Raw genomic sequence first — 21,399 nt, 5'->3', positions numbered from 1 at the left:
AATGCTGTGATGTGCCAGGATCAAGTAGCTGGCCAGCTATCTTGTTACTAATCTGATAATCTGTTTGGCACAGCAGCCCTTTTCCACTCCTCCTTACATAACTGTGTCTATGTTCAGATTCACGCTGAGAGTAGGGGCCAAAAGCTGACCACTGTGAGGGACAGCTGGAGACTTTTAGAGGAAGAACAGGGCTTAGCGGTCGCTCCCAGGAGCTGAATTGAGCTTGTTTTTTCAAATATGGCTCCCTGGGTCACTTTGATGCCTACTAAGGCTTTTCTCCAGAGGGGTAAGAGGTCAAGGTTAGCCACCCCAAAGTAGTTTTGGTTTGGTTTGTGTTCAGCTCTTTCTTTGATCCTAAAGGATTACTTGGTGACAGGTAAAACATGCCATTTTCTAATAATGATAACATTTTGGAGCCAGGGATTATAAAAAAGACTGGGAGAGAAGAAGGATTACTGTGACATCTCAGGTGAAAAGATGGTTAGGCTGTATACTGTATATATAGTGTTAGTGACTTGCTAAAAAAAGAGAGGGTCTGTATGCATAAGCACCCCACTCAGGCCACAATAAGATAATCCTCTAGCGTACTGATTTAGAAAGAAAAAAGATAAGAAAGTAGGTTAATCCCTCAGGGCGAAGAACTATAGAGATACAAAATGTAAAGAATGTAACTGAAGAACATCTTGTAATACTATCGCCAGAGAAACATGTATTTAAACTACAATACTACAAATACAGAAATATCAAGGAATGTTTTTTGATGGAAAGTGTATTTAAGAACTTTGCTTTTACATGACAAAAAGTTAATAGATATTATTTGGAGAAACTACTCGATTAAAAGTTAAAGTATTGATTTGGTACTTTTCAGAGTGTCTGGTATAGTGGTACTTTTGAGGTACTTGTACTTTACTTTAGCAGTTCCACTGTATACTCTACTAGTAGTAGTACCTCTACAACAAGAGTGGGAAATATTGCACTTCTTACATTTACTTGACAACTACAGTTTTTATCTTTTATTTAAATAAATGAGTATATTTTCTGCTTCTCTCATTTTTATGGTCCTTTTGTGTCTCTTTGTTGGTGTTTTGGGTTTATTTGTGATCATTTCACATCTCTTTGTGGTTATTTTGTGTTACTTTGTGGATGTTTTGCCTCTTTCTGCAGCTGTTTTACATCTCTTTGTGGCCATTTTGTGTCTTCCCACATGCATTTTTGTAGTAGTTTTGCCGTTTATGTGGCCGCTTCGTGTGTATTTTTGTGGTTGCGGTTGTCATTTTGTGTCTATTTGTACTGGCTCTGAGTCTGTCTGATCAGTGTGCCTCTCTTTGAAGTTGTTTGATTAACTTCCTCACAAGAGATATTAAACATCTTTTCAAACAGAATTTCTGACTCAGTCTCTACCGGAATGTTATTGGAATATTACAATAATTGTAAAATAATAATTAATATATGCCAGTATAAAATATTTAACAGTTTTATATCAGTTTGTTATCTTTATTTATCCTGTTTTTAAAAAAGGAAAAGCTCGATGTGACGTCATTACCCATGATGCCTAGCTGCAGCTATAAATACGCCGTAGCTGCCGCTGCATCTCGCAGTCTGGCTGCTGTACGTCTCTCAGTACAACTCGCTCCTCTCACTAACACCCACACCAGATACTTTTACTCTTACAAAGTTTTGTCTTAACTTACGGATGGTGAACTTTTCTGTGGAGTTTTTGTTGAGTAGTAATTGTCGTGGTTGTAAAAAAGGACGTAAAGATCCGTGTTTCCTCGAAGCTATCATGCTGAACACCGAGGAAAGGTAGGAGCTCATATTCTTCTGGAAACATCACAAACAGACGTTGACGGTTATTGTTGACGTTACGGGCCTTGTTTATGTTGTCTTTTCGTTTCAGTTGATGACTTCAGGTCAACTTTTAAAGTGGTGGCCCTCTGAAAATAGTTAGACTTGTGGGAAGCTCGCAAAGTAGCAGGAAAACAATTGAGAAAAACCCTGAAATGACAGACCGTAAACAAACATGACGTGACTTGACACCTTAATGCAGAACCGGTTGTTGGTATTTTTGTGTCTCCGCGTCAACAAAGTTGGATGCTCAGGCTGATTTGAGACAGGAGTTTGGAAAAACATTGTTATAACGAGGCACCAGAAGTTATACAACAGGCACATTTCGATAACATCTTTCTCCAAAATGTATACCGTAAAATAAACTTTAAACATGCATCAACAGCAGGAACTTAAAGTGACACAAACCATAGCCCATTTTAGCAACTATTTTCTCTATTATTTATATTTTCTCGGTTAAAGAAGTTGTTTGGTCTATAAAAAGGCAAAAAAAACCCAAAACTATTTTCCAAAGCCCAAATGATGTTTTCAAATGTCATGTTTTGTCTGACCAACAGTCCAAAACCTAGAGAAATACAGTTTGTTGTCACAGAAGACTAAAGAAATCAGAAAATATTGTCACAGGAGAAGCAGAATGTTTATTCTTATAAAAATGTTGATTTGATTATCAAAATATTTGGTAATTTATTTTCTGTCGTTTGAATAATCGATTAATCAACTAAGCCTTGCAGCTCTAAAATCCCCATTACAATATATTTTCTAGTTTATATCCTTGTGGGATGTGTTTCTCTGAATTTTGATTCTGAGTTTTGTCTAAGCAACAGTCTGAAACCTAAAGATTTTACACTTTTATCACAAAGATATTACACAGAGGAAAGCGGCAGATCCAAATTTGAGAAACTGGCAAAAGCTAATTTCATAAATATATGGATGGATATGCATATATTATGGATATAAGATAAATGACTGAAATGATTAACCAAATATCTAGCTATACTAAAATCAGATGCTCTGTTAATCATTTAATACTGATATTGATATTTGAAGGGTTAGATCTCATTATTATGTTGTGTGTTATGATGTTGATGTTGATATGATATATTTTACATGTGAAAAAAATCACTTTTCAGTGCTCTCTGGTGGAAAAACGCTGTAACTGTTGTTTATTAAGCAACATTTATTAAAATAAATAAATTAAAAAAAATCAGCAGACTAATTGAAAATGAAAGTAATATTTACTTGGAGCCTGGCAGACTTCTCTACCATTGTGCACTGTACTGCACAAAGCAGTGTCATCTTATTACCTCTGTGTTTCCCACAGTAACCTTATAAACCCAGTAGTGACTTTGTTGTGACCTTATACTGCTGTGTTGTATTTTGCACTGGATGTTCTCTGATTGCATCACCTTGGCAAACCTATAGGGATTTGGTGTCGCTGTGGTTGTGAACATGTCTTATTATTATGTGATAGTTATTTTTATGTGAGAAGTGATAAAAGGTCGGCCTAAGAACAATATTTTTAAGAGCTATTGCATGGTTAAATTGTAGCCTGTGTTTTTCCTGTGTCCTGCTCTGCACAGAAACGGAGCGATAAGGCTTGTTTTTGTCCTCTGTGGGTTTATCATCTGACACGCAGAGAGGAGAGGGGAGCGGCCCATTGATGCTGTGAGCCAGAGCAGTGACTATATTAGCTCTCTGACTTGTTATGGCCCTGTCAGCTAAAGGCATCAACTGGCCTACATTAGGCTGGTTACATAAGCCCCCCACCTCCCCTGTGCTGGTTCACATCAATGGAATATGTTTGTTTGTGTGTGTGTGTGTGTGTGTGTGTGTGTGTGTGTGTGTGTGTGTGTGTGTGTGTGTGTGTGTGTGTGAAATGTACAGAGGTGCATTCACTCAGAAACAGTTGGATTATCTAACCTGAGCTGCCTAAGTGTGACTAAGTGCCTCTTAAAGTGACTGGCAGACTGATCTCCGCTGTGGTTGCTGTGGTTGCTGGAAGATTTTGGAATTGAGCGCAGTTGAATTTTCCATAACGAAACTGAAATGTTAACAGTGCCAACCAGTTTCAGCCAGCACCTGGAACTGTCAACCTCTGCTATTAAAGTCGACTGCAGGCGAGGCTGTGATACAAACGTTTCGCTTGCATGTACAAGTGATCAGTGAGTAGCAGATAAGCTTGAAATTAAGACGTTGCACTGGAAATAAAAGTATTTACACTTACAAAACAATAAATCAGGCTCTTCAGTTATAGAAATTATACATTAGCAGCAGCTAATCATTATTTTCATATCCAATCAAAAAAAAAAGAATAAACCCAAGATATCCAATTGAAACACATTGAAAACAATGAAAGCATTTTTTTAGATAATATAGTTATCCTTCTTTTCTGTTGGTGTGTGGCCATTATTTTCCTACGTGATGGGACTGTTTATATTGGCTACACAGCCCTGATGCGACCTTCTCACTTTTCTTCCTCTGACATGAAAAAAAGCCAGATAAAATCCGAGTCTGTTTTCATTTACTCTCCAACTGTTCTTGTGTACAGCAGCGTAGGCAACTGCTGGTGTCATCTGCTGAAATACAATAAGACAGCCATTTAATTTGGTGCACCGCCCAACGCACAAATGTCACCACAGATGGTTGCTCACATCCTCTCCTCTGTTGGAGACATAAGTTGATTTTGTTTTCCCGCCAAAGCTAATGTTTTCACAACAGGCAGTAGACATGTAGGCTCAAATAGCGTCTTCATTATTATGACGTTATTGTTATTTATTGTTGCCACAGGCTTACCAAGCTACACCTGTGCTGACAAAGCCTGTGTTAAATTAAACCAGTGCAGGTGTTGGATCCCATAAACTAGTGTTGGATGAGGCGTGTGTCTGTGAGATTTTAAAATTGCTATGTTCACTTTATTAGTGCTGCCTGTTTGCACAGTTTGGTGGTTTTATGATCAGCATGGCTTCTATTGTTACTCTGTTTTATGATAATTATAAGAAGTAATAATTATATTATAGCAATGTCAGTCATTCCACCACTTTCAGACTGAAATATCTCAACAACTGTTAGATGGATTGTCATGACATTTTGTCATTTGTGGCTCCCAGAAGATGAACCCCAATGACAATATTAATCCTGCATACAAAGTTGCAGAGTAACTAAAGGAGCGTTTTTGTTATTTGGTTTATCACTTACTTGAATATCCTGCAGTTGTTAAATGTTGTGGTTATGTACACTTGTTTGGTTGTTTTGTCGTCCTCAGTGTGTCTGACCAGCCGTGCACAGCCACAGTTTGAGTCCAGGGGTCAGAGCAATGTGTTTTGACAGGGATACGTCCGTCCACACTCAAGTTTCAGGGCACGTGTGCCTTTCCTGTTTCTGTCTCGACATCTTTTCCGACACACTGCTCTGCCAAACTTCCAGGGGTTGGAGGAGGACTTAGGACTCTCCTGTTTACTTTCCTGCATGCAGCAATGTGTTGTTTATGTCTCCAGCCTAAATCATTTTCACCACAGGTTTTTTTTGGAGCCAGTAAGATTGTTTGTGTTGACAGTCTGGATTTCACTTGAGTCTTTTTCCATTACTAAGCTGTTAAATACAGTATTAGAAGCTGGTTTGGTGTGTTTCGGTTTTCCTGGAGAACCTGCCAAAGCACTTCCTGTTTTGTTTGAGTAGTGTGTTTTTTGGCTGTCAGCCAAACTCTGCCTCAGCAGCCAGCCAACCCAGGCCGTTCATCCCCTCAAACAATTCACCTGAATCAGTTTCTCAAAACAACTTACAACTCAGGAAGAGCAAACTGGCCATGGAAGCATTCATCCTTACAAATAAAAAAAAATGTTTCTATTGCATATACACACACATGTCCTCACCCCGCCTACCGGAATCAGACAATGACGCATTTGGCTTTTTAACTCACACTGCAACACAGAGATGATTAAATCCTCTCTGGCCTATTAATACAGCCCAGGCTTGAGAGTGTGCCTGGGCCTTCACATTAGTGCACAGTCTGTTTCATCCATCAAATTGACCTTCTTTAAAAATGTAACCTATATTCTGTTTTTAGGGTGACCTCATGACCTATTGGTGGGCTGAAGGCTGCAGCTCTCCAGCTGGAGTGGCGTTATGGGACAGGAGGGTGGGACAGGGTGCTTAGAGTGTGGCTGAAATGTCAGAGGACGAGAGTGTTGCCTTTCAAAACAAGCTGGCATTCCCATCAAGGACAGGCTCTTCTGTCTGTCTCTGCAGGGGAAGGTGGAAAAAGAGAAGCAGGTCTTGACATCTTGGCGAGCATGCTTATCTTTTCCTCCATCTGCGTCCCACATACAGTCAGTATCAATTTTGTTTCTGTGGTATTAATGAAGAGAAAACTCCTGGCTGTCTGGACTGTTTTAAGGGTGCACTGCCAGCATTCACCTCATTGCACACTGTACTGTGTTTAGAGGAAGTTCCGGTAGATGTTGTAGCAACACCTGATGGGTGCTGTCACTGCATCTCTTCATGTGTCTGTTCCAGTTATTCAGTAGATTCTTCTTCTCCAGAAAGTTTACAGTGAGTCAGTAGTGGGATGTAACAGTATCCAAATAATGTGCTTGCATACATTTTGAAGTATTCATATTAGGGCTGCAACTAACCATCATTTTCGTTATTTTTTGTAATTATTTTCTGAATTTATCAATTAACAATTTGGAAAAGTAGCAAATTGTCACATTTAAGAACCTTTAAACTTTGATTATCTCAATAGTTGCAAATTAATTTTCCTTTCACTTTATTACTTCTGCTTGAGTAATGGATCTGAATACTTTTTCCATCACTGCACTAAGTGAAGTACCAGGGTAAGCTCCAGGCATGGTTGAGCAAACTACATAAAATCATGGCCAAGGAGAGGTCAAGGTTGTCTGCACTTTGTAATTCATCAGTTCCTGTGTAGTTAAGAACCACGAAAGTGATGAATCGGGGAAAGGCTGTGTGCATTCGCTGCTGTGACGTGAACAGGCCAGAAACAATGAGCTTTGTTTTCCATTGCTCACTCTCTTGACTCGTATCTATGCAGATCAGGTCATCCAGGTTACCTGTCTGGTCGGCAGGGAAACATTAGCACACCTCCTCCCTCTCACAGAAACAGAGATACCTGTAGCTGATGTTTTTCTGTGGCACATGACTCAGTCTATATCAGTGTTTGCTTACAAACAAGTCTGTCTACGTGATGCAGACATGAGAATGTGTAAAGGTGTCAGGTTTCTGTAAAGGTGTAGGAGCAAAACCAAAACGGATTCAAGCAGGGGAGGGGATTTTCTCATCTAAAAGGGCAAAGTTTAATAAAATGAGTATCCCCAGCCCTCAGGTCCAGGCCTGCCTCAGCAGTCTGCCTGGCAGCCTTAGCCAGATGCCATCATGTCTGGTTTGAGATACTCAAGTGTAACTCAAACCGCCGAAGATGTATGTTCCCGAACGCCTCACAAGCTATTTGCAGAGGTGTTTACAGATCATGTGCTTGTTCGTGATGCATGCCTTCCACCATACGCACAACCCGACGGGAACTCTTTGAATGCAGTTATAAATCATAGGCTTTAATGTTGTACTCTTTATTCCAGGTTAGGCTTGAATTGTGTTCGGATAAACAGTTGGAAACTTGCAAATTGTATAAGGGATGATACAAATGAGCAAACAGTATAATCATGTTAAATCCCTCTGGCTGTCCTCTGTACTGCAGAGGTGGGGTGTGCTGCCACAGGTGTTTTACATTTGCTAATTACAAGGACATGCTTAATGAAGTCAGCGTGGGGCCGCGGGCGTAAGAGGCAACGAGCTTAGAGGTTTTCATCAGGAGCAGAGCAGGATTAGACATCATGTCTTTCAGTTTCTGTTCTATTTAAGTTAAAGAGTTAAAGTTGCCCTGTGGAGGTTTCTTGGAAACAAATGACAGTTCTGTGTACATTCAGTGTTTTTAACCAAAATGCATTGTGTGTATCCCTGAGGTCAAACAAACTTGTTGAGAGCATTTCCTTCCTCGTTAGACATTTGCAAAAACAATTTAGGAAAAAAATAAACAAATTGTGCATCGTTTAGAGTTGAAATGATTAGTCAATTATTTGATGAGATAATTGCCAGAAAAATAGTCTGTAACTGGGGCGACTGCATCAGGAGGTGGAGCAGGCTGTCCACTAATTGGCATTGGGTTGGCAGTTCAATCCCCAGCTCCTCCTGTCCTCATGATGAACTGTCTTCGGGCAAGACTACAAAGCCCAAATTGCTCCTGATGGTCAGGCCAGCACCTTTCACAGGAGCTCGCTGCCACTGGGTGAATGAGAGGCAAATTTTAAAGCGCTGTGAATAAGAGTGCTAGATCAATGCAGTCAATCATAGTTTGTTAATCAATTTATTGTTTCAGTCATTTTTCACGCAAGAACCGTCAAAACAGACTGCACATTTTCTGGTTTCAGGTGTGACGACCTGCTGCTTTTCTTCATCATAAATCATAGGAAATCCAATACCCCTTAGTTTCGGACTTTTGGTTGGACAAAAAGACATTTGATGATGTGACCCTGGGCTTTGGGAGGTGTTTTTTGATATTACATAGACTAAACAATCGATCAAAAAAATATCAGTGAAGATAAACCTTAGTTGCAGTCGTAGCATTATTTATATTCACTTTTACTTGCTAGTGGTTTTCTTCTTCCCTGTTTGCGTTTTTGTGTGTGAGCATGTGATTTCTCATGTATGATACAAACAATATGCAGATTAATTCATAAAAAACACTGCTTCATGACTGCTACTATCCGTTAAAAACTCCACAGGGTACCTTTTGATGTTAAAAAGTCCCAATGCAGCTGCAGCAGAGGGTCTGGCCTTTTATATTCCAATGATTTCCTGCATTAATTTCAATTGAAAAAGAAATTACTTCTGACAGGTTGCTTCAGTGACTCTGACCTAGTCCTGAAATACTGGATGGACTCAGCTTTGGAAGCAGCCAACAGCAACAGCTTCCACACAGTTTAGTTTGGCAAACTTGCAGCCGGTCATTATCACAGTGAATGCAGCTCTTCATTTAAGCTTCTCAGGAAATGCAGAGTCACTGTGAACCAGGACCTCTAGAGACCTGTTTGCCTTTATAGAACAGCACTGAGGAGAAACTCTATTCGATTTATTTTACTGTTAATCAATGATTGGTCTTCGTTTGCCTTTCGATATATTTCTACAGCTGGTCCAAATTGTGAGTTCTTGTTAGCAGGTTATTCACAAAAATGGAGCCAAAGATTGGGATTAAGATATGTGTTTTACTAGTTTTGCACATAAACATGATATTTGTCATATCCCCAGTGTTGTTACCATTGTTACCACCATCATCATTACAGTACAAAGTTTGGGGATGTTGCACTAGCGACACTTGGGACTATAATATTAATTATTGAGAATATTGTTGAAAAAGAGAGACTGTGTAAAGAAGGATTTATTTGTAGTTAAAGTAAGCAAAGAAGAAATCATGAGATTCTGTGAGATGATCTGAGACACTAACCAATTCATCTTTGTCCCTGCAGTTCCTGGTTAGTGGGGTCCCGGCTGCCCAGCTCCATCCCTCAGGCTCCGGGGCCTCTGTGGTGCTCCTGATGCCCCTCACCCACAGCTAAAGATCCCGGGTGGGCGAGGGACTGTCAGGGATCACTCTCTCGGCGTGCTACTACACAAGGTGACTGTCTTTGACTACACACACACACACACACACACACACATACACACACACACACACACACACACACACACACAATGCTGTAGTACAACATTTGTAAAGCTTTCTGGTGACGTCTGCAAATGTGCAACATATGATGCAAAAGAAAACAGGGGAAAAGTGTTTACAGGCAAATATCTGTCACATTAATTGTGATAACGAGCACAAACACTGGCTGAACTGAGAGAGGTCACGCTTTAAATTTAAACTTTATTAAAAGAGAGATAGATGATCTAAATGTTGGTCCCAGATTAATATTTTATTTCAGATACATTTGAGGAATAAAAAGAAATGGTTACAAAGAGTAGTGATGGGAAAAATAAGATTGGGCACGTGTAGTTCTAGTCGCTGTAAGCGCTTTTTGTAATCATTGTGATAAGTGCTTCATCCCCTCAGGGACCAGTCTGACTCAGTGCACTAAACACATGAACACCTTGCTAATGAGTTGTGCCCTCATTTTGCAAAGTTGCTGTTGCTGTTTTTTTTTAAAGCTTAAAAATCCTTTAATCTGACTCCTACTCATCATCTGCACCTGTGGTGGATTTAATACATGAATTCTTTCATTCAAATTTTAGATTCTAAATTTATTCATGTAACATCTAAAAAGATGCAGAGATCTCTGATTCAACATAAAGAAATTGAGCTGTTCTCTGGTAAATTTCTGTATTTTATAAACATCTACTCTTAAAACTGCTGTTCTCTCTACTGTGGGCGCGTGCATGCGCATGCGTGTCAAGTTGTACCCCAGACATGTGACTGACTGTCCCTGGGGGGATTAGAGATTTAGGATCAGACAGATCAGTCACAACTGTCATATTAAGGTCCTCATCTGTCCTCAGTGAGTGAAAACCCTTTCTGATGTTACCAGTTTATCAGATCACTCTGGGGACCAGTTCTTGCTAACACTGATATAGACGTTTATTTACTTTAGAAAGGAACTTGGAAGTTATGCAATGCAGTATAGAGTTACATGTGTGCTTCAGTATTTACACACATTTGCATGACAGTTGCGTGACTAAGACAACGTCAGATCCAGTAAACACAGACGTCTAGCAGCAATCAATCAAATTATCTGAAAACTATCAATGCAAGAACTGCTACAAAAAATAACATAATGTACCAAACTAACAGGCTACACCCACCATCACTGCCACAGCACTCATTGCCCAGCTATCACCCAAAGTATCTGAAGATCTGTAACCCAGCAGATTAATAAAAGCAGAAGTGTTGTGTGGCACCACTCATCAGTTACAGTGCAGGATCTGTCTGCTGCAGACATGACACTGTGATGCTTCTTCAAGATACCCAAGCAAACCCAACCACTTCCTCTTTCCATGTTTCATTTAACCACTGCTTTTAGATGCAGAACGCTTTCTTCTTCTTAAAGATTTAGAAAGAAATAATATGCGGCCACAATTTTTTTTTATAATCCCCACTAATGTGGTGCATAACAACAAGGTTTAATCTGTGATTTTGACTTGTTAGTACTCAAGTTGGATGACATGGTCTCACTCAAGTGTATTAATTACATTATTATTGTTTTTGAAGGATTTAGAAGGGTAAACATGTCTGTGGTCAGAGTTGTCTTGTTTCTAGACCCTCTGATGGTCAAACATTTGCTCCTGACAAATGATTCTTAGCTTTGATGCTGAAGAATAAAATTGAATCAACAAACTAATGTACTCCCTGTTTGAATGCAGGATGAGAAGTTAACAGTAACACAGGCCACTTCAGTGAGTGGGAACCCCTCTCTTCTTCACTTCCACTACCAGCTGAGTGAGCGCCGCTCGGCCTTCTGGGATACGGCTCTATCAGACGACAGCCTTTTCCTGGAGATCCCTGCCGGGCCACTTGTGGAGGGGAGCAAGGAGGGGTAAGGATGTGATAAGACCCATTACTTTAGTGATGTGAATCCCCATGCTGTCTGTTCCTGATCTAAATGGTACAAGGACTGTATTATAAACAGTGAAGAATTACTCTGCAACAAAACCAAACTATTTACACTGAAGTCTCTGAAGGGTAACTTTTTATACCCCGTCACCATTATCTCAGGAAGGCCTTGAAGGAAATTTAGTGCAAACCTTCACTTGGACTCAAGGATGAACTGATTGGTGGTCAAAGGTCAATGTCACAATGACCTCACAGAACATGTTTTTGGTCATAACTCAATCATTCATATACTAATTATGACACAATTTAACACAAATGTCTAATAGGATAAAATGAACAAAAGATATTTATATCTAAATGGTTTTAGGTCAACTTCAATGTGACAGCATAATCTTCTGCAAACACACTTCAACACTGTCACTCAGGAACGGAGGGAGAGATAGTGACCATATTTCCTGAAACTTGGCTAACTGGTGGAGGCATGCTATTGCAGTGCAATATTTCTACTTTGAATGAATAAAAATCAATAATGTGTATCAAATACTCCATGTATACTCTATATGTCCTCTGCTTGCTGCTTCACCTATAAATCACTACATTTGCTATCTCCGGGGAAGCTTAAGAACTACAAGGAGGATATAGTGTGTCATGGAAACAGTTTATTTAGCTGTGTTGTGGAGAAAGTGTCTGAAACATAATGAATATAGGGATCAACACAGGAGAAATGGAGCATGTGGCAGTGGTGGTTTGAGAAGTTTTGTGGATGATTTTGAGTCCATCTCACCACAGCTGCTGTCTTTCTACCAAATTTTAGAACCTCCTTTTAAACTCACAAGGGGAAATTAAGAGAGATGTTATTTGTTGCTGTAGCTGCTGCTCCTGTAATTCTGGCCTCTGTCATTTAGTCCTGGCCTGGAGTCCAAGATGTTTCACAGAAATCAGCCGTCACTACTGTTAAGATGAATTGTTTCTCCACAGTATCAGGAATGAACTGTTAAAATTGAAATAACCCTATCAAGTTCTGTTTGCCAGAGCGATTTAGTGGAAATCTGCACAGCATGTTGGTCTCAACTCTTCATAAAAGGCTGTCATCGTGTTTTAAGGCTTCCAGTGTGCCACAAATTAAAGAGGCTGCTCATAGGTTTCTGTTACCATTGCCTTGCTTTGTGTGTGGCTGTAATCGATGCCAGGACAAAGTAACCTTGCCTGCTGTGGTCACAGAAGCGGTCCATTGAGCAGCCAGCTTCACAGCTGCCACTGCATTATTATGTAAAGTTGCAGTGCTTATGTAAAGAGAAAAAAAAATTAAAAAAAAAAACTTTGTGTGCGTCATTGCCTGTCCCCTCTCCTCTCGCTCACCGACTGACTCTCTGTCTCTCTCTGTGTTCATGTCATCCTCAGGCTAACTGCTCTGCTCGAGTTTGCAGAAGAGAAGCTCAAAGTTAACTATGTGTTCCTGTGGTTCCATAAAAACAGAGAGGATCGATGTAAGTGCTCCTGTTATTTTTAAATACCGTGTCTTTTTTGAGGCAGGCTTTGTTTCTCACAACCTTTGTTTTATTGATTTGAAAGCTACAAATACTTGTAACCAGGTGCATGATGGGTATTTTAGAAATGTACAGAATGTACACGGCTGGATTAACAAGTTATGGAGCCCCATGGCAAATGTTTGCTGTTGGGTCCCTGTTTACTGAGCTGTACTCAGGTGTAGATTAGTATAAATGTCTACAAACCTTCCTTTATGACTCGTGACACTCACTCATGATTCTCGTCTTGTAGCCAGGTGATACAAACTTAAACATTAAACATAATAAAATACATGAAACATACTACAAGTACATGTATGACACATGCTTAAAACACCTCCACAAGTTCATATAAAACAGTGTACATCACAACCAGTCATCAGAGTTTTTGACCTTTTTAAAATATACAGTTAAAGCTCTAAGTCTCAAAGCATTTTAGGATCCCACTGTCATTATCACTGCAACACCTCTTTTTCATTTTGTAGCAGGTTAGCACACAACAAAACAGTTTATTCTTACCTTTGTGGTTGTTTTAGGGAAGACACCATTTTCACCACAAGATTCACTGAACAAAATGCACCCAAGCTGTGGTCCAACAAATGTGTTGCTGTGGTGGAAAAGTTTTATTTGCTATTGCTTGTATAATTGCGACCAGGGTTATGACTCTAATCCAAAGAGTTGAAGAACAGTATCATTTTCATGCTTGTTTACAAAAGGGGGTTTGTCAGGTAACAGGTGAAACCATGGACAAGCTGCTTCTCTTTGCTTCCAAGCTTCATGCTGAGCAAAGCTAATCGTCTCCTTGCTCTAGCTGTTCTTAACACACAGCCATAATGATGGTGTCAGTCATTTCATTTCACTCTTGGGGAAAAGGTTGAACTTCGAAAAACAGACCAGTACAGGTGTGTGAGTACAGGGCCTCAGCATTAATAATGTAGGACCCACAGTTGATACTTTAGCAGCACAGATTTGCACTTAAACAAATAACCAAAACCTAGTATGACTGGTTGCCAATCCAGACTTGAAAATGTACACAAACTGTTTATCATATACGTATCAGACTGGTTTTATTGGTCATGTAATCCCAGTAGAACCACTGAACACTCTTCTTGTTTCCTCCCCAGTGTCCATCATCAAGACGTTCCACTACATTGGCTTTGAGATGGTGAAGCCGGGCAACCCCATGGTACCGGCCCGGCCTGATCTGGCCTTCATGGTTTACTCTCTGGACAACAGCAGCTCAGACGAGGAGTGACTGCCACATAATCTCCTGACACCTCCCTCACCCACCCTTCCCCGCCTACCCCATAAGAAACACACCCCTCTGCCCTTTTCTTGTTCAAGCTATTGAACCCGCCTCGACTCTCGCTCTGACGCAAACACCTCCTCCCTTTCAGAAAGCCTTCACCACTGACTGGGAGGTGTCACCCATCCTTTTTACAGACTTGTGGTTTAAGAGGGTGTTTAAGGTGGTAAGATTTCCATGTGACACAGACACGCCCGCCTCCATCCTTTTCCCTTCCCTGTGGATAACTGCAGATTGGGGGGAAAAAGGGAACGATGAAGGTTGAACGAAGTCGTCACACGTGTTGTGGGATTTGGGCTTTCTTTTCTTCCTGCTTGGTGGTTCTTCAAACAAATGTTAGACATTCAGGAGAAGGAGGTTTTACATTAAAATTCAGCATATCTCTCATCTGACAGCTTCTACCTTTTATAAGAAAAGAGACTTTGGTTTGTCTTTGTGTGATGTATACCATGCAAGCTGTGTTGGTAGGGGTAAAAAAAAAAAAAAAATAGAGGGAATTATGGGTTTGGTATAGTTAATAAAATGATGTTTTGGTTTATAATATTGATGGGTGAAAGCCTGATCTGTTACTTTTGACATTAAAGCACATGTAAACATTTCTTTCCACTTCTTCCTGAAATATGTCTACACATCATTCCAGTACATGTCACTCACTTGGGTTTTTTTTTTTTTTTCATCTGTCCAAAAACATCTTGCCACCAATGTTGAAATATGCTGCGAGTCTCTCCAGACGTGTCAAAGCTAAGACGCAGTGTGTGTGTTGAATGTCGCAACAGGAGCAACGCCTTCTCTCCTGCAGTAACTCCAGAGTGAGTTATTGACGGGCTGGAGTGGAGGACGGCCTCGCTGCTGTTCCACTTTGTACATAACTCACAGAAACCAACAGCTGTGAGGTTATTTTTTTCAAAGACAATAAGCTGAATAACTGCAGGTGTGAGGTCAGGTTTAAAACTCCACTTGCTGTTGTTTTCCATTAAAATGTACACATAATGTTTAAATCTAATGAAGCTGTAACCCTGGTTTGTGGATCTCATGTATTGCCTCTACATTTGAGTCGCATAGCTAAGCATCTGAAAAAATAATTACCCATTGAACTTTGAAAAGCCCTAGAAGGTCATTTAACAGCACTTAACAACTTTCTTCCTTGTAAATTGCGGCTGAATTTCTTATCAAGGATGGTCAGAAATTACAGGCACAGACTGGGGCTGGTTTAGTTTCATTCAGCCCTGTAGAGTCGGGTCAATAATACTGTCCTGCACCGGTTGAAAGCTCGATTGAAAAGGGGCTTTTTGTGCCTGATAGAGGAGAGTGCAATGTTAATATTTTTTACTCTTGAGTCTTATTGAGGAATGTGTTCATTTTACATTTTTTCATCCCATGCAGATTCAGACCCATGTTATGTGAGGAAATAAGTTCATCATAGGGTACAACCAGAGCACTTCAGGTGACTGACATATATGCAATTAGAGTTAAAACGCAGGAGGGATCCTGCACAGGTTTTTTTTTTTCCTCTTTTTTAATTTTGTGGTTTGTAGTACTCTGAACAAAACGCCAAAGAATCCATTCTGTGTCTGCTGTCGATTCAAATCATCTTGCTTTTTAAATTCAGCTAATTTAAACCTAGTGTGGTATGTAAAGCAATATTAACCTACATTCCCCATGCCAGCCATACTTCACACCTGAGAGAAACATGGTGATAGTCTGTTCATGCTGGGGTTGGGATGGGGTGGGGGCCTTTTGTTTTTTCCTCCTTCTGCATGTGTTCAGATCATATGAGTCTTCATTGCTACTGATTGAGCCCTGACTATAAACTGTTAGGAAATGTCAATATTTGAATTTTCTCAGAGGTATATTTTTACGTATGTATATTTCTCAAACGTTTATTGTGATAGTTTAGGGATTTATTTTTTGTTTTCAGCGATTAGTTAGCAGCCATTCAGTGACAATCCAAACTTGTATACTCTGGAAATGTTTGTCTTGGGGTGGGGAAAAAAACAATAAAAGTTGATATCTAAATGGGTGTTGTCTGTTCCTTTCTTTCTTTGTTTCCTCTTGAAAGGCCAACGATTTAGCTTTAAAGTAGGTCACATGTTTTGTTGCGTACAGTAGTTAATTACAGGCTTTGGTATTTTGAAAACAAGCATGCAGAGAGAACACAGGAAACAAGACAAGATTATAAAACAGAAACTGGCAACAGAAAAGGCTTTAAAGGTCCCATATTTTACACTTTACTGTGGTTTATTTGAAGTTTTGATATCAATAAGAATCCATATATGTATATGTGTGTGTGTGTGTGTGTGTGTGTGTGGTTTTAAGAACCAAAAACCAAACACTCAGAGAAACCAAATCCTGCAAGGTTGGATGGTGGGTCCAGGTGGGCAGGACTTGGGGCGTGGCTGAGAGCAGTGACTGCTTCTTTGTGACATCACAAAGCTCCAGAAGTCCTGACGGCTGGTTTTAAGGCTCAGTTTCTGAATACAGGCTGTGTGCATTTCTCTGTGGACTGAGGCTTTGATACTTTCACAGTATTAACATAGAACCTAGACCTGCTTTATAATCAAAAACACATGGACATCTACCTTTATACAATATGGGTCCTTTAAAACTAACCATAATTATAGTAGATAACTGTGGCAGTCGAACTAAGACAGTGCAGTGGTGATGAGGTCGATTTGAGGAAACAAAAGTGTTATTTTTCTTCACAGGAACAGTAGCTATAGGAAGCTCTGTTTCAGACGATCGCTGACTCAGGCGCTAATCCCCAACCAGCTCAGCTCACACCACATTACAGCTCATCGCTGGCTTCTCGCCAGAGACGGCAACAACCTCCCCGGTCAGTTGATCTAGAGATCTATTTTCAGTGCCTGGGCCAGGATGGACTCAGCTGTGCTATATCAGCCTCTCTAATACAGCAGCAGCCTGTTTTTCAACTTTTTTGTGTCCTCCTGAAGGAGAAAAGCCATTCACAGTGTTAATCTGTGGCCGCCCACGCAACAAAACACAAACACTACCAAAATGGAAAACACATTATTTCACAAAACACATTACAAGAACACAGTGGTGTTTTACAAAATTATGACACAAAGCAGAAACTACAACTTTACAGAGCACACAACATTACAGAAGACACATTGAAGATGCTCTGTGGAGTTTTCTTGCACATAAACAAAAAATATGTTTACATGAACTGTTTCTGACTAAATTGTATTGAGTATATTATTTAGGTCTACTAAATGCGCTGGATGCATTTCCTTCTAAATACAACATTTTTAATATTTGAAATCCTACATTGTTTAGAAAAACTGCTGACAATTTGGCATTTTACCGCCACCAGCTGTGGGTCAGCAGGGTAGTGTGAGACCAGCAGTGGGATTGTGTATCCCATCACCAGAGTACACAAAACAAACAAAACAAGGACCCGTTCAATAAAAACACTGCTCCACAGAGCCATCAGTGGTCAAACACCCCACTTCAACTTCAACTTTTGTTGTGCTTTCTGAAACGTTATGTAGCTTTTTGCTTCATCGTGTTATCTGAAATGCAGTTGTGTTTTCTGTAATGTTGTATTTTCTGTTTTGTCGATTTTTCTGAAAAATCATACTTTTGTATTGTGCTGTTGTCTTTTGTTTAGCTGTTGGCTTCTCAAAGGTTGTTGTTTTCCAAATTATTACCACACTTTCTATTTTTTTTTAAATGTTTCGTCCAACGTTGTGTTTTGAACCTCAAGGCCACCGTACAAATGGGAGCAGTTTGATGTCATGACATGAGCAACAACAGAAAACAACACATAAAAGATAAACCTCAACACATTAAGATGGTGTTAAGACGCTTCCCCATGTTAGCGTTGATAATTACACAGCATACAAGATAATCACTCATATAAAAAAAACTGAAACCATTAAAGATCTTCAGGATAAAAGTATTATGGAAACAAATAAGTGTAGCTGTTAGACAAGAGGGCAAGTTGACAAAGATGTGTTTTAAGACCAGATATGAAAGTTGAGACAGTGTCAGCACACATTAGAGGTCTATTCCCAAGCCGAGGAGCCAGGCCTGCAGAAGCTCGATCACCCTTTGACCCTAACATGAACTCTGGAGCAGCTAAAAGGCCTAAACTCAGCAGCGCTCGCTCGAACAGGCCCTCTGGGACAGTAAAGTGTGGAAGTTCACTCATGTACTCTGGCACCTAATGCAAAAAACTGTTACTTATGAAATGTGTCTCTGGGCTCCTGTAAACTGAATGAATCTATGTATCCGGGGCCCCCTGCTGATCGGAGCCTTGTATAAGTACTCATGCTCTTCCATAACCACAAGCAGCACTTGTGTCACAACAGTACATTGAAAATCTAAAGTCAGGCACTCAAGCTGTGTCACTAATCCTCGGACTAAAAGACAAGAGGCAGATAGTCCCCTCCTGGCCTTAATCTTTTGTTGACTTTATATAAACTCACCTCAGATTGCGGCCGATAAGCGGTCACCACTCACAGGGTGGCGTTTTCTCAGAAACTGTATGTCCGTGCATCTGCGTCCGGTTAGTGGAGTTAAAACCGCACAGTCAACAGCAGCTAATCCCCTCTGCAGAGACTTCAAACTGCTGCAGAGCTCTATGTCTATGATCTGTATTACCTAATAGCAGGGTAGACAGCAACAAAGTGCATTTACTTGAGTACTGTACCTAAGTATATTTTTCAAATGTCTTTACTTTACTTGAGTATTATTTTTTTGTAAATGTATGAATTTTACTCCACTACACTTAAAAGACAAATATTTTACTTTTGATCTGAAGTACAGCTTTTAGTCAGTGGAATGAATTTTCTTTTATTTTGAAAACTGTGAAAGACCATACACTGTGTTCATCAGAGGAGAAAAACCAACCCCAGCCAACTCCTACACAGTCAGTCATTTCTAACAGCTCACTTTGAACGCGGCAGTGGCCTGATGATGGCTACATGAAATAAAGAGCACCACGGCCTTATCTTAAGTCCATGTTGCCGGACAACTTCAGAAAGCACATCGAGGTAATGTTTCTTTAATTCCAGACAAACCTCTAAACAACTAGTAGGTGTCGGCTCCTTTTGTTGATGCAGCTGTGTTTTTATAACCATTTCTATACTCTTCGTATCATCGTCTACAAGCTGTTTATTCTACAGTCAGTCAGTACGTTCATCAGGTTCTGTAAATGCACTGAGGAACAGCACGACAATGTGTTGACACCAGGAAATGTAGGCTACTTTTAAGGATTATTTAAAAGCAAATATTCCAGTACTTTAAGTAAAAATCTGACTGAGCAACTTTCCCTTGTGTTGGAGTAATATTTGACCTGGAGGATCTATACTTTGACTCAAGTAATGGGGCTGTGTACTTTGTCCACCTCTGCCTAACAGTGTCCTGACAACTAGCTTGACCAAATGATCTCAACACAAGGTCCATTTAGTTGCAACTTTTGGCTCATACTACATGATCTTCATCAGCAGATGGAGATATTCATATTTTCTTTTTTTTTCTCCGTGACTTTGGAAACTGCAGTTGACAAAAACCATGTTGAGAAGGTGTTGAGGAGCTTTCAGTCATATTACATGATCTTCATAAGCAGATGCTGCCTTCATGTCATGTAATTATAGATGTTAAATTTTTGTTGGGTGTGTGTGAGCTGTGTGCTGAGACTCAGGCTTCATCCTCGTCCTCGGGAACAACTGTAAACAAAATTACTTCACTGCAAGGTCCATTTAGCAGCTGTTCTGGAGCTTTCAATTCTATCACATGATCTTTTATCAACTTTAAAAACAACCTGGATGAGAAGTCTTTCAAGATCTCAGAAAGTAGAAATTTAAACATCTGCAACTCCGTGATAAGACTCTATGTGCTGATGAGGATCATTTGATGTGATCAAAAGCAGAACCAGAACAGCTACTAAATGGACCCAGCTGACAAAATTATCTCACAGTAATTAGTAACTTTTCAAAAGCTTTCAGTCGTATAACATGATCTCCACATGAGCTCATTTGTCATGGAATTAAAAATTCAGTTTTTTTCTAAACATTTTCAGCACTTCTCCATCATGTCATCTACTATCGCAAAGTACACCAGCTGATAAAGATCATGTGATATGACTGAAAGCTCCAGAACAGCGACTAAATGGACCTTGAGGTGATATTGCAGTTACAGAGCAACACCATCATTCATTTGGAGCTGTGTTTGTGTCTGATACTGACTCTCTTTTCTCTCTAGTTTCGGTCTCCACCACCTCCTGAGGGAAACATCTGGCTCTTGAGCTGCTAAAGGCTCCGCTGTGTTCACCAGCTGGTCTCTAACTGAGTCTGTCTGCTGTTTGCTGCTGAGCAGAGAGAGGACACTGGGTTGTTAGGAGATTTTTTTGCTAAAATAAGCCAAAAATGACGCTATGAGAGTGAACAGAAACAATGAAGTGTGGGTCCGATAACTCAACATGAGATGAACCTCACTATGAACCTTTGTAAAGCTGAGGGCAGCTGCAGATTCAGGTGATAATCCTCTGTCAGTTCTTAACTGAGTGACCCCCTACATTGTCATTTTACAGCGTAATATACAAATATTGATCCTGGCTGCTTTCAATGAATGTTACTGGTATATAATAACCAAATATATGGGCATCACTGTCCTCACGACTTCTGTGACCCACATTCAGATGAACGAGGAAGAAAACACCACTGATGCAAAGTTAAACTTCCTGTTCCACAGCACCCACACTTAAACATGAACATATCAACCATTGTGTAATCATGTTTTCCCATTTCATAACGGCTTTAAGTATGCATTACACAATTCATGCAGAATACATTACGACCATCTGCTCTGCCCTAGAACACACATTTAGCTCTAATCCCATATCGATTTAAACTGTACATCTGCAACCCCCCCCCCCCAAAAAAGAAAAAAAAAAAAACAGTGAATCTTTCATTGAGATTTTCTTTCACTGCTCAGCTTTGCTCCACAGTTTGGTTCTATCACTTAACTCTGAGGTAGTTTTAGATTCAAAATAAATAAATACTAGTTTTCATCATGAATTGAAATGGAGTATTTGAACCTTTTCATGGCTAAAACTACAACACAGAACATGAGAGGGGGGAAAC

General features: G+C 40.0%; 1 protein-coding gene across 1 annotated transcript; it reads left to right on the top strand.

The window, feature by feature from the left end:
- The first annotated feature begins 1,583 nt into the window (after nt 1–1,583).
- Nucleotides 1,584–16,310, top strand: oaz2a (ornithine decarboxylase antizyme 2a). The gene is given in 6 exon segments (XM_071492458.1): nt 1,584–1,803; nt 9,381–9,447; nt 9,449–9,529; nt 11,269–11,441; nt 12,860–12,945; nt 14,109–16,310. Coding segments are annotated over 6 exon segments (648 nt in total). The 5' UTR covers nt 1,584–1,693; the 3' UTR covers nt 14,240–16,310.
- Nucleotides 16,311–21,399: the final 5,089 nt, after the last annotated feature.

This window comes from Trachinotus anak, unplaced genomic scaffold, assembly GCF_046630095.1.
Source record: "Trachinotus anak isolate AG129_WGS33_773 ecotype Australia unplaced genomic scaffold, CSIRO_AGI_Tana_v1 ptg000002l, whole genome shotgun sequence".
Classification (NCBI taxonomy): Eukaryota; Metazoa; Chordata; class Actinopteri; order Carangiformes; family Carangidae; genus Trachinotus; species Trachinotus anak.
Note: the sequence above shows the minus strand (reverse complement) of the source record. Positions and strands in the feature narration are given on the sequence as shown.